This window comes from Capricornis sumatraensis, chromosome 2 (genome assembly GCF_032405125.1).
Source record: "Capricornis sumatraensis isolate serow.1 chromosome 2, serow.2, whole genome shotgun sequence".
Taxonomy (NCBI): domain Eukaryota; kingdom Metazoa; phylum Chordata; class Mammalia; order Artiodactyla; family Bovidae; genus Capricornis; species Capricornis sumatraensis.
The window spans coordinates 40,685,473-40,699,621 of NC_091070.1; the positions used below are offsets into that span (position 1 = coordinate 40,685,473).

At 37.9% G+C, this 14,149-nt stretch overlaps 1 protein-coding gene across 3 annotated transcripts in view; it reads left to right on the forward strand.

Moving 5' to 3' along the window:
- The window catches only part of SLC12A1 (solute carrier family 12 member 1), an 87,084-nt gene that overhangs the window by 48,956 nt on the left and 23,979 nt on the right, over window positions 1–14,149 (forward strand). For all 3 annotated transcript variants that reach the window (XM_068965454.1, XM_068965452.1, XM_068965453.1), the window contains exons 17-19: window positions 6,308–6,448; window positions 8,959–9,065; window positions 13,243–13,325. In XM_068965454.1, the coding sequence (XP_068821555.1) occupies window positions 6,308–6,448; window positions 8,959–9,065; window positions 13,243–13,325 (331 nt within the window). The remainder of the gene's footprint in view (window positions 1–6,307; window positions 6,449–8,958; window positions 9,066–13,242; window positions 13,326–14,149) is intronic.

Below are 14,149 nucleotides of genomic sequence, written 5' to 3' on the forward strand. Positions count from 1 at the left end.
TAACAATTTACATTTTAACTCTAGAAAGCTCATGCTCATGGACTTTTGAGACACTCAGTTAAGTTCTAAATCACTGTTTTGCCACCTATTAGCTGGGATTCCCTTGGGCACACAATTTAATCTCCTTATGCCTCAATTTTCCTCAGGTATAAAGTGGGAATAATAATGATGATGACAGCACCTGTGTTTGTTACAGGGTCATGAGAATTCTGGAAGATAAGCTTTCTAGCATTCAGCTCAGAGTCTGTCAAACAGTAAATGCTCAATTAATTTTATTTGTTACTGTTGGTATTATTATCATGGGATATTTTTGATATACAGTTGTTGCCATTTTCATTCTGAAAATATACTTTCCTCAACAGAAACCTAAAACACCCTCCTTAGCGAAACCAGGTCCAAACATTGGATCTTGGACTTCTAGTTACTCAGCAACTTGGCAGGATAGAACAGTTAGATGCACACTCCCTCCCAACGAGTGACAGGGCAGCGGGCTCTGTGCTCCATCCCTCTGCTGACCTCCAGTTACTTGCCATCTGCTCCTCCAAGTAAGGGGCAAGACGCGGAGCTCACAGGCATTTCGTTGTTGGTGGGTACTGGGCAAACACATGGCCCCCAGCTGCCATATCCTGCAGACAGGCATTTTTAAAGGGACTAGATGTTGTAGCCATCAAAACGGCTGAAACTGAAATTAAGAATTATACTTTTGCTAGGTCCCAAGTCCACACTGTAGCCTTCCAACTATTTAACATTCTACTCGCCTGTCAGAGCTTCTGCCTACCTCTTGCCTTTTTCTACTAAACTCAAAGATTTTAGAAAAGGGACCCTTCATCAGGTCAAACTAGGGGATATTTTTTAAGGAATTTGGCTTGGTTACTTAAAATAATGTCTATTTTTCTCCTTTGGATTACCTTATAATAAGGCAGTGATATATCCCAGGAGGCTTTCTATTCAATATGTGTGATTTTCTTTTTCTTGTGTGCTTCACTCCTTTCATCACACAAAGACTAGGGGTAGGATTCCACCTTCGAGCATCACCTCATGTTTCTGAGCATAGCCATCTTCCGTGCGTTCAGCAACAGGCAAATATGAAGGCAAGGGTTGTGATTTCCACTAATTGTACTGTATGTACAATGGCATAAGAAAACACTGACTTTCTTTGTCAGTCAGTTTCCTCACTTATTTATAGTAGCTGGAGAGATAGTAATCTTTGCAGATAGCTTAGTTTGGATTCACGTACCCTTAATTCTCTGAGTGGGGCTTCACTGGTGGCTCAGTGGTAAAAGAATCTGCCTGCCAATACCAAGAAACATGGTTTTGATCCCTGACAAATGGAAGACTAGAGCAACTAAGTCCATGTGCCACAGCTATTGAGCCCTTTTGGTGGCTCAGCAGTAATGAATCTGCCTGCAAGCAGAAGACGTGGGTTCGATCCCTGAGTCCTTCTCTCTTCCCTGGAGAAGGAAATGGCAAACCACTCCAGTATTGTTGCCTGGGAAATCCCATGGACAGAGGAACCTGATGGGCTACAGTCTCTGGGGTCACAAGAGTTGGACACTACTTAGTGACTAAACCACCACCACCATCATCAATTCTCTGAGTACACTACGTTCAGTTTAAAAATCACACAGCTCATCATGTTAGAAGGCATAGTGTTTCTAGGCATAGCTGTCACTCACTCATATACTTCTTAGTTTTACATTTAAAGGCAGGTTTTGTTTTTTTTTTACTAAAACAAATAAAAGACAAATATACATTAAAGATGGAAAGGTGACCTAATTGATCTGGGATTTAACATGCTCATCAGAAAAAGTCATTATTGCCAAAAAATGCAACACTTGCCTCTTTTCTATATCTTGTTTCTCTTAAGACTGCAAAGGGCTTTCAAGTTTACTGGCATCTTATATTAAATACACTGTATTGTTTTGGCTAAAAAATAAAGATGTTTTAAAGCTTGCTTCTATTTTTCATTTTGAAGCATTAAGAAAAATATTAGCTTAAATACATGAAATTTACTTTTTTGTGTGTTGAAAGTCATTGAACACTGACAATTTCATATGAAGAAACTATAGTCAGTAAAACAACACTCGTATACTACTTCTCTAATTAACAACAGTTAACATTTTTCTTAGATGCTTCCACTCACTTTTTAAATGAAATGAAACATTACAGATGAAGCTAAAGTCCCCTTTATAGCCACTCAGCCCCATGGCTCTCTTCCTCTGAAAAGGCAATGTTATCTGATTTTGATTGGTGTTCTTCTAGTCATTTCACCCATGTGTACAAAGATGTAGATCTATTTTGATTAATGTTTGCCTACTCATTATATTCTTTAAACCTGATTGTCCTGTTCTCTCTTCTCACTGTAAAGAAAAGGAATAACATTGGACCAACTTCCTTATGTAGATCCTCTTTTAACAAGTTTGCACCCTGTTACCCTTTCTCTTTTTTTTTCATAAAATTTACAAAATATCTTAATAAAACCTAAAACTCTCTTTGAATTCAAAGAATCTCTTCTCTTGTCAAGGGAAGATAACCCAACTCTGTGGCTTATGGAGGGCAGTTCAAGCTTAGATAAGCATGGAAAACTAAAATTATCATTTTTTCTTCTTATCATCATCCTTTTAATCTCAACTTTCACCTCCATCAAAAGGAAAAAGCTTTTTTTAGACACACGTATTCTTTATTAGTCATTGAGTTTCTGTGACGATATTAATAAAATAATGACATGACAAAATATAGGCAGAATGAAGAAACTGTAAGTGGGCACTAGGATCATGATGAGTTAAAATACCCACCTAATCAAAAAGTGAAAATTTTTCTTTTCCATAGTTCCAACCAGAGAGGCAATGAAAGCAAAGACAGAGCAAAAAGACCCTTGATGTTTTAAAATATAAGAGCTGGAAAGAACTCCGCATTTGACCCAAATTTCTGTATTTGTGACCAATAATACTGGAAATCCTTTGCAAATTCTTTTTCATAATATACACCTATTTGAAGTAGTATCATATGAATTTATTCTCGACTAAATAATTAGAATTCCTTTAACCCTTTCTCTATCAACAACAAAGTCATAATATATACAAAATTTTAAGAGCTTCTTTGTTCAAATCCTGAATTAACTTATATACACATATTTTGACTCCTGAGTCATCTCTATAATATTTTAATTGGGTGATAAAATTCATTTTTTGTGACTATTGATGTATTTGAACGTTGAAAAATTAGATTCAACATGTCTTCCCTTTTTATTAGTTCACTTTTCCCATACTGTGTTTGTATTGTAGCCTTGCCTCACATTAATAAGTGTGCTACAAGGATAATATAATTGCTTTTAGCAAAGTGAGTCTCTGCATGAAATATTTTTATAACTTCTCAATACGGCAAATTTAGGCATTAAAGTAAATCTCTCCGTCACAATTAATGTTTAATCTGGACTTTTTATTACTAATAGATATACATTAAGCTATACTTATTTAAATAAACGCCAGTTTCCCCAGAGGTTCAAAGTCATTGTGGTACAACTCAATATGCCAATGGTCTGATACCTTTCCTAGCTGTTGGTTATTCTTCTATCTCATGGTTATTGTTACCATTCAGCTTCCCTGAAGAAAATATTTCTTCCTTCTTTTGCAATTGATGGTGTCTAGAATGCCTAAGAAGTAATAGTGGTTGAAATGCATCGACAGAATCCTGAGCAAAATTTGATCTATAATGACATATCTTTCCCCAGGCTAGGTCTTCTGGTTTCATAACTATCCTTCCTGTGTACCTTCTCCATCTTCATGGGAGGTTCTTATCATTTAACTGCAAAGTAAGTTATCCAAACTGCTTTGATATGTTGTTATATTCTAGAAAGCATTCTAGTAAAAATAAGTACAAAAAGAATCTGATCCAATTTAAAGAGAATACTAAAATGGAAGTGACCCCAAATTACATCTAGTGTTATATAATAGAAATGTAATATGTGCCACAAATGTAATTTTAAAATTTCTAGTAGCCAATAAAGAAAAGTAAAAAGAAACAGGTAAATGTAAAGCATCCAGACATTATTTCAACATTCAATGTATATAAAAACATTAATGAGACATTTTACATTTCCTTTTTTTATATATACTAAGGCTTCAAAATCCAGTGAATGTTTTACATTTCCAGTACATCTTTATGTGGACCAGCCAGATTTCAAATGCTCCGTAGCAACATGTGGATAAGGGCTAATCATACTGAACAGTGATGGCCTAGACAATTTTCTTATTTTTATAAAAGTGAAAATGTTAGTCACTCAGTCGTGTCCAACTCTTTGCAACCCCATGGACTGTAGCCTGCCAGGCTCCTCTGTCCATGAAATTCTCCAGGCAAGAATACTGAAGTGGGTAGCCATTTCCTTCTCCAGGGGATCGAGCCAGCTGGTAGAGATGCAGGATTGAACTAGGGTCTCCTGCATCACAGGCAGATTCTTTACTGTCTGAGCCACCAGTGTAGAGCCCAAATCAAGAGAAAACAAATGGCACACCTAGGATATCGGCCAGTCAGTTTCAGAGCCAGATCTAAGTCATACACTCTTCTCCCAGTTCAGCAGTCTTTCAGCTCTATTGTAGAACACTGGTGAACTTAGGTCTGGGACTTAACTGAGATTGTGAGCACTTCTTTAACATAATAAAAATCAACTTTGAATGAGCACTTACTACATTCCAGACATCATTCCAGATACTTTTTCAATGACTGTTTGAAATGACCTTGCAGGATAGCTATTTGATCCCTGTTTCTGGAGTAATGTATCAAAGCTCAGACATCATTAATTACCTCCAGAGTGGCCAGATGAACCCAGTTATATCTGATCAAAAACCTGGTATCTTTTTCATACATACCAAGCCTTTTCTCTCTAATCCAAGACCCTCTAAGACTATGACTCCAAGAATAGTCTGAGGACCAGCAGCATCAGTGTCATCTGGGAGTTTGTTAGAAATGCAGGATCTTCAGCCCTGTTTCATTTCTACCCAGTGCATTTTACCAAGAGCTGAGGTGGTTAGTAAGAAATCTAAAACAATCCAATAAAATATTTCCATCAACTGAAAGAATTTTTCAGGAAAATAGTAGATTTGTACCCTTGTCAGGCACACAGTAGATAATCAGAAATACTCTTGGGGTTGACTTGAAACATGCAAAGAATAAAACTAGCTTGGACCTCTAAGGAAGAAGAAACAACAGAAACTTTAATTAAAATGAGTTTCCATGACTCAAATCTTGAAATTTTAAAATGCTTCATCTACCACCACAACACCTGCCTCCTTCTCTCTTAATCTCTTCTGTTGTTCCTATGCCATAGATATCTGAACATCCATTTCCACTAATTTTATTGAGTAATGGCAAATGTTAATTTGAATAGGAATATGTCTACATTGGGCTTCCCAGGTGGTGCTAAAGGTAAAGAACCTGCCTGCCAATGCAGGAGACATAAGAGACGTGGCTTTGATTCCTGGGGCAGGAAGATCCCCTGAAGGAGGGCATGGCAACCCATCCCAGTATTCTTGCCTGGAGAATCCCCATGGACAGAGGAGCCTGGTGGACAACAGTCCATTGGGTCACAAAAAGTCAGACATGACTAGTGACTGAGCACACACAATGTCAATATCACACAGAGAAAAATGATACAAGGGTGTCTTCACCACATAAAAAAACAAAAACAAAAACAAAGAATGGGCCTGATAGAATTATCAAGATGTAATTGTTCCTGCCAGGATTTGCAACTCACCACATTTTGGCTCCCAAGAGTGCTGTCACATTTCTTGAAATGGCTCTAGCTGAGGCTTCCTTGGTATTCATAAATGTGGGTCTTGCTATTAAAAAAAAAAATTTCGGCCATACCGCACAGCATGTGGGATCTTAGTTTCCCAACAAGGGATTGAACCTGCCCCCTGCATTGGAAGACAGTCTTAGCCACTGGATCACCAAGGAAGTCCCGGCTCTTGCTATTGAGTCAAACGTTGATGGTGTATTTCTCCTGCACCTTGTCAATCACATTTTCTGTATTTTTTCTCATGTACCATCAGCTCTTTCTTTCATTTGACATGAGGCAGTTAATTAAGCAGGTGCTAATACCTCTAGACAGTCTGCACAGAAAGTGAGGAATGTGAGCAGTCCAGATTCTTTCCAGAAGGTTGAATGTCTGTGAAGCCTGTTTAGTGAGGTGTTTTCCCCTCTTTCCCATTTCTTAACCCAACAAGGCTGGCTATTTTTGTCCTTTAGAAAATAACAGCAGTGCGATGTATAATAGCAGGGCTTCTAACCAATATTTCATTGTGTCATACAGGGACCGCGCAAGCTGTGTGTTAAAGAGATGAACAGTGGCATGGCAAAAAAGCAGGCCTGGCTTATAAAGAACAAAATCAAGGCATTTTATGCAGCAGTGGCAGCAGATTGTTTCAGGGATGGTGTCCGAAGTCTCCTTCAGGTAAGGCTGGCATTGAGGGAATGAGTACAGAGGCAAAAGACAATTAGCACTCCATTGTAATGAAGCTCCCAAATGGAACTGCTCCAGTTAGGCAGACAAGCATCAGAGATCAATACAGATGGTTAAGGAATTCATTTTGAATTCCTGGGGATAGGCAAAGCTAAAACAGAAGCAGAGAGGTTCTATTACAGTGAACTATGAGTGATACACTGGAAATGGAAAATGAGGTTGCCTTTGGCCAACAGCATATACTCTGTCTCATACTTATTGAAATGCAAATTTGTTCTGATAGTTGACGACATTCAAGATCCTATTAAAACTTCAAACTATTTTTACATCTCATACTGCATATAGCAAGGCTCAAGTCAGGCATTCTTTTCCTTTTTTCTTTTGCAAATAGTGTGAGAGCAGCTGCAAGACTGGACTAAATAAATGTCTGGTGATCTGGGCAGAAAATCTCCCTCTCCTCCTTAATTATTTTCAGAATGTTAAATAAAATGTAATAATCTCTGTGGTTTAACACTAAAGCTCACAGTTCCTCCATCTTTTCTCCCTTATTCTTTCCTTTTTTCCTCTCCTTTTATAACATATAGAATCTTTTCCTAGTTCTGATTTTCTAAATTTAAAGTGCTAGAGAATTCTAAAACAATCCAGGAGAACCTCAGAAATTGTAGGGCTTAGCTTTCTAATAATTTGGACTTCAATATTGTTGGAAAAACCTGATTGTACATATACTAAATGATATATTTAGCTTTCAGAATTGCCATCTACAGGAGGGTCAAAATTCAGGATTGCATCCAGTTAATACTGGTGGGTTATACAGGCCAGAAAGAAAACACATGGTTTAAATTGGAATATTTTGGAGAATAAGAGTTTTTGATGCATTCCTGTCTCTAGTATCCCCAAAGAACAAAGTAGCTGTACATGTAGAGAAACCATTTCTGAAAAACCTATTACCTTCTTCTGAATACCAATGAGCCTCTTTTTACTTGTTACTAATTTGATAAACTGTAGAAATAGATGTCATTGCAAGATACTGATTTTCCCTTTCAGTAGCAAGTTATTTTTCAGTAGCTCTTTGGTTAAATGAGTTGGGAAGGTTACACATTTAATGTAAAATTATCATGGAAGGTTAGTAAAATAATAAGAATCTCAACTAGGAATGAGACAACAAATACAGAATAAGAACATGAAGAGGGAAGACACTGGCATGTAAAACAATTCCCCTATTATTCCAGAAGGAATTGTAAAAAAAAAAAAAAGGACATGAATTTCTTCAGAGAAAAATGGAATAAGAGAGGTCATGTCAAAAAGGGCAGGACAGAGTAGTATTAAAGGGAAGCACTGACAACTATACCATTTTTGAATAAAACCTTCTTTGCAGCTAAAAAATTATGATATGAATGGCCACATCCTCAAATCATAGTCATGGAAAACACTGCATCCATACTGCCGTGCCAAGGGCCAGAGGACAGCTCTAAGGAGCTGTTCTGCTACCTGTACATGTCCAAGGACAACACACAAAATGGGGTGGAGGCAAAGCTCATTTCAGGAACCCTCTATCATTGCCTATCTTTTTTCACTTGCTACTGTCCCTTCCATGTCCCACGTCTCTCACTTGTGTCACTATTCCCATGACCCAGAATATCCTTCCTTCACTTCCGCTGCCCCCCTTACTTTCACTTGGAAACATCTAACCAAACTGCCAGGTCCAAAACAAATGTCAGCTTTCCCAAGAAACCATTCAAAAAATTTTCCCTTACACTTCCCTGTGATTTCTTACTGCCTTTGCACTTGAATAATAATTATTTGTATGTATCTGTCACCTCAGTCTTATTCTAAACTCCTTCAGGCCAAAGAATGTGTCTCACTACTCTCTCACAGCACCTAACATAGCACTTTGCAATGAATAGGTGCTCAGTAATATTGCCCGATTAAATTTAATTAACTGGAAGCCGTATCCTGTCATCTAATGGGGGGAATGAAACTTCTGGTAGGGAAGATGGCTATTAATGATACTGTCATATAAGAGGATTAGATTCTGGAAACATAGCTCAGTTATTCTTCAATAAATAATGTAAGTAGAAGTTTCAGTGATTCTTCTATATAGGAATTTTCCAAACATGGATTTTATTGCTAATGACATTATGGATATAGCAGGTGGAAATGAGCTTGGAACCACTAAGTTACAACACGCATGCCAACAGTTAAGCCAACCCTCACTTGATTTTAAATTATTGAACCATTTTAATGAGTGTATCAGAAGAAATGCAAATGACTGCTAATTTAGAAAAGCTACATTTCTGTCATCTAAAATCCATTTATGGCTGAGATGATTTAGAACTAATCTTTCTATTTTATGCTTGGGTACGGGCATGAAGGACATGCACTGAAATGTAATCTAATCTTCAGAACATTACTTCAGTGCTCTTTTGGACATTATTTTTCATTTGCAGAGGTAGCTTCCTGGTCTGGTAAGAATTGCCCATGTGTTTATCTCCTCTGTTTAGGCCTCGGGCTTAGGAAGAATGAAACCAAACACTCTGGTGATTGGATATAAAAAAAACTGGAGGAAGGCTTCCCTGACAGAGATTGAAAACTATGTGGGAATCATACAGTAAGTGATGGCTTTCAAGACGCACTCTTGTTTGTAAAGCACTAACCAGGGCAGTACATAACTGACACTGTTGTACAGAATAAATTGCCTGAGAAGACGACATTCCCCTGGTGCTCTGAACTCTTCAGCAAAGTGGAAAAACACTGCCAGTGTTCAAACTTGAGGGAATTGTGTCATTGGAGGAGGAGGGGTGGGGGAAATTCTGTGTCAGAGAAAAAGGTAAATATAAAGAGTTACAATCTTAAAACCTATTTACAAGATTAAAAGGAGAGGACAACTAGGTAAGGAAGGAACTGTTTTTTCAAAACAGTTGGAATCTTGGGTTGGCTGGTGTGCTCAATTCAGTGATCTTATCTTGAGCCTCACTTCTCCCTTTGTGATACAAGGATCCACATGGCAGGTGCCTCTGAAAGGTAACAATGTTAGTTTGTGGACAAAAAGTGAGTTTAAAATGCATGTGACATCTAATATCTAAAAATGGAAGAAGTCGTGGGGTAGGGATAATAATGCTAATCCTTAAAAAACTAGCTGGCACCAGGCTAATGCCCTTAACATGAATTATCCCACTTAATTCTCACAAGAAGCCTTTGAAGTAGGGACTACTACTGTTCTGATTTTATGAGTAGAGACATAGACATTAAAAATTAAGTAAAAGGCAGAAAATGACAAGTTTTACAAGAGAGCTGGAATTCTGACCCAAGACCAACCAAGTTCAAAGTTTAAACTAACGAGCATAATGCTATGCAACCTTCAAAACTGCATATATACCCAAAATATTACCTGACTTGGTTCCTTCTTTTAAGAGAAGACAAATATTATACATACAGAGCAACTCAGGGTGTCCTTAGTGACAGTTCTAGAAAACTGAGCCTCTCTTCCAGGCTTGAAAATACTTAACCAGCTTTGTCTCAAGGAGGGTGATATTAGCTAGGCCTAACAGCCATCTTTTGTGTCAATAGCTCAGAAAGTGGAATATTTCCTCTGTCTGATTTCATACCACAGGATAGAGAACATGCCAAGAGGTCTGACTGCACTTAGGTTTCCATAACACACAGGAAAAAATTCCTTTCCCCTTCAAAGCAGGTATATACCCAGTGCTTCTTATACCAGGCTCTGTCTTCTGACCTCTGCTAGAATGAGCATCACATTTACCATTATTTGGGGGAGATTTAGGGAACACAACAAAATATTCCCATTTTAGTTCTATTAAAAAGAAATACAAGAAAATAATTTTCATCTTCTTAAATTATATGCATTACTGACCAAACTATCATTTAACAGTCCTCCTAACATGGGGAACCCACGTATTAAATGCATCCTCCTGAACTGTGTTCCCTTAACATATAACATCTGGATGCCACGTGCTGCTATCTGGCTCCGATTGGTACTCTAAGGTCAGTCGGTTAGGGCTAAACCAGGTGATCAGGGACAGAATTTTGCCAGGCTTAGCAAACAGCTTTTTGATATATTTAAAATCACAGTTAGTTGCTGATCAGACATTCTTAGAAATGGACTAGATCCACACTCTGTTATCCTGATTCTTCAGTAAAGTTTCATCCTCATCTTTAGGAACAAAGAGAGGTGGAATAAAAAGGAAAAAAATATGTGAATCTTCAGTTAAAGAGTCCATTAGTGATATAAAATTATCTGAGTTCATCTTCCAATCTCCCTACCATCTGAAATATTCTAAAATTTCAAAGAACCAAAATAATCAAACCTAGTAATAGTAAACTGGGGAGATGCTGGCTTTTATAGAAATTAATAATTGGTAATAAAATTTAGTGTTAAGGTGGATCAAATTTGTACTAGGATAAAATGTAGCTGGCTTGATAAAGTTAAATGATTTTATTACCACAGCAAATGGGGTCAACACAGAAGAAAGACAGATATCCATTTTGTATTTCTCTTTTTCATTTTGTTTTTTTAATAACTTAAAGCTCAGTATTATTATTAACATAAAGGGGTATCACTGCAATAGTACAATATTTTATTGATACCATTTTCTTTGAGTAAAAGATTCTAAATTTCATAAAATTAATAATTATGATTCAATTCTAATTAGACTGTGTATTAGTTTTCATAGGGCTTCCCTGGTGGTTCAGAGGTTAAAGTGTCTGCCTCCAATGCAGGAGACCCGGGTTCGTCCCCTGGGTTGGGAAGATCCCCTGGGGAAGGAAATGTGGGCCGTCATAACAGATGACCTCAAAGTCAGTGTCTTAAAACAACACGAATGTGTTAGCTTACAAAAGTGTAGGTTAAAAGTCTGACTTTTAAAAGAGAAAGACAAATACCATATGATATCACTTATATGTGGAATCTAAAAGGATACAAATGAACATATTTACGAAACAGACAGACTCACAGACTTAGAAAATAAACTTAAGGTTACCAAGAGAAAGGAGGTAGGGGAGAGATGAATTAGGAGTTTGGTATTAGTGGGTACAAACTACTGTATATAATATAAACAGCACGGTCCCACTGTATAGCACAGGAAACTACATTCCATATCCTGTAATACACTAACAGTTCGGTTTAGTCGTTCAGTCGTGTCCGACTCTTTGCGACCCCATGAACCACAGCACACCAGGCCTCCCTGTCCATCACCAACTCCCGAAGTCCACCCAAACCCATGTCCATCGAGTCTGTGATGCCATCCAACCATCTCATCCTCTGATGTCTCATTCTCCTCCTGCCCTCAATCTTTCCCAGCATCAGGGTCTTTTCAAATGAGTCAGCTCTCCGCATCAGGTGGCCAAAGTATTGGAGTTTCAGCTTCAACATCAGTCTCTCCAATGAACACCCAGGACTGATTTCCTTTAGGATAGGCTGGTTGGATCTCTAATGGGGAAGAATATGGAAAAGAATATCAATATATAACTGAATCACTTTGCTATACACTGAAAACTAACACAACACTGTAAACCAACTACGATTAAAACCAAAACAGTCTTATACCAGCTCCCTGGGCTGTTTTCCCTTCTGGAGGTTCTAGGAGAGAATTCCTAGCCTTGCCTTTTCTAGGTTCTAGAGGCTTCCCACTGCTCATGGCCTCTGTCTCCATCTTTACAGCTTTTGATGGGTCAAGTCCTTCTCCCACGACATTGCTCTGACCTCTTCCTCTGCTTCCAAATTTTACTTTTAAGGACCTTTGTCATTATACTAGTATCCTGGTCCTGGATAATCTTGCCTAACACAGAATTCAGATACCTTTTGTGGAACACACTGTCCACTTTTTACAATCAAGGACACTTAGAAGTAAGATTTATCAGGATATTACTTCGTGGAACTTTTGCTAGAATGGATCTATTATTTTGAGTGAAGTTCACTTATGGTTCAAATTCTGAATGGATATTCTTATTATACTGAACTTATTTATATTACTATTTGAAAATTCAGGTTTACTTTGGCAAGAGACTTTTTTTTTTGCATATCTCCATAGTTTCTGGGAAAGGGTGACCAAATGAAAAGTCCCTTTGGGTTTCAGATCCATAAAAGATTGGACAAAGGAACTTCCAAGGAGAATATTTCAAATGAACTCAAAGTACCAGTTGGTTTGCTCGATATTTAATGGCAGGAAAAAAGTACTTTTTTAAGAACTGAGATAAAAGAGCTAGTGTTTCTTTCCCTTCCAGATAGTCTAATTCCATTTGGTTGTGTTTAGAGAAGATACAATAGCCAAATTCAACAGGATAGAGTTGCCTTGAAAAGGTGTTATGTCAAATGGTCTCTCTAAAGTCAATAATGAAAGTTTCTTGGAGGAACTGGAGACATTTTTAACTGGGAACTTGCTGTCAAAAATGTTGTAGGATTCCCCCTCAATGGGTAAACAGTTTGGCTGATGAGTTCAAAGGGTCTTTGTGGCCTTGAAACTTCTGTTCAATGATTGTTTTGTTTACATTAGAAAAGAATCAAATATTTTAAATAATCAAAATTCTAACCTTAAAATTCTAGTTGATAGTATTGTCTGAATAAGAGTTAGTTACCTTTCCTCAGAATACATTTTTAAGAGACATAAAGAGAAAACAAACGAACAGAAAAAGTATCAACTCTTGGCTATGTTCAAAAGTAAATTTTTGTAGTTTGATTACATTAAAATCCACAGAAGTTTAGTATGAGTCCAAATCTTGAGGCTTAAGTGAGTCATTTCAATCACTAACTCTTTTGTTTCCACTTTCAGTGATGCGTTTGATTTTGAGATTGGTGTTGTCTTAGTCAGAATCAGCCAAGGGTTTGACATCTCCCAGGTTCTTCAGGTGCAAGGTATGTACTCTCTTTATTCAACAAGTCGATATTCATTGAGCACCCACTTCCTGCCTGGCGTTGTTCCAGGTGCGAGGGGATAGTGCAGAGCCCAGCACAGACAAAACCTGCTCACAGCGGAGCTCTCGTCGGGACAATGTTCTTGCCCTGACACGAGCTGTGTACCCTTCCCCTGTGCTTTTCTCGTTGTTAACATAAGCGGTGTTTGTCTGGCTCACCAGAAATACAGAATAATTCAGGGCCGTTATCAGTCTTCTCATCACAAAACCACAAACCTAGCATCACTGAAAATAAATACTTTTGGTGAAGTAAATGGCCAAATTAATTTTTGCAAGATGTTTCAAAAAATGAAGACTAATTATTTCCTTGGAAAACCATGTATTTTGTTTAAGAGTCTATGATCTGGTTTGTAGCTACTATGGAAATGAGCCTGAATGTATCATGCTGTGAAGCACTAATCTAAGTCAGGGACAGAAACACTAATTCAGATTAGTGATTCTGCTTTTTCCCTGTAGAGGATTCCAGAAACTCCTTATTAAGTCTCAGAGTATAAACATACCCTCTTGTGTATAAAGTGAAGGACACATCTAGAGAGTCAGTAAAACACTAGGATAGGGCCGCTAATCCTTGACTCACCTCTTTAGCTGAACTTCACAATGGAGCCCACTGGCAAGATGACACTACAACAGGAGGATGCTTGGGGTGACCTCTTGTGTGCCAGGTATGGTGTGTACTGCAGCGCTGGGTAGACTAAGCCTCTTAGTAGCGTCTGTATCGTCAAGGATTCATGGCCTTGTAATGGAAATGGGTGCACTATGAGTGTG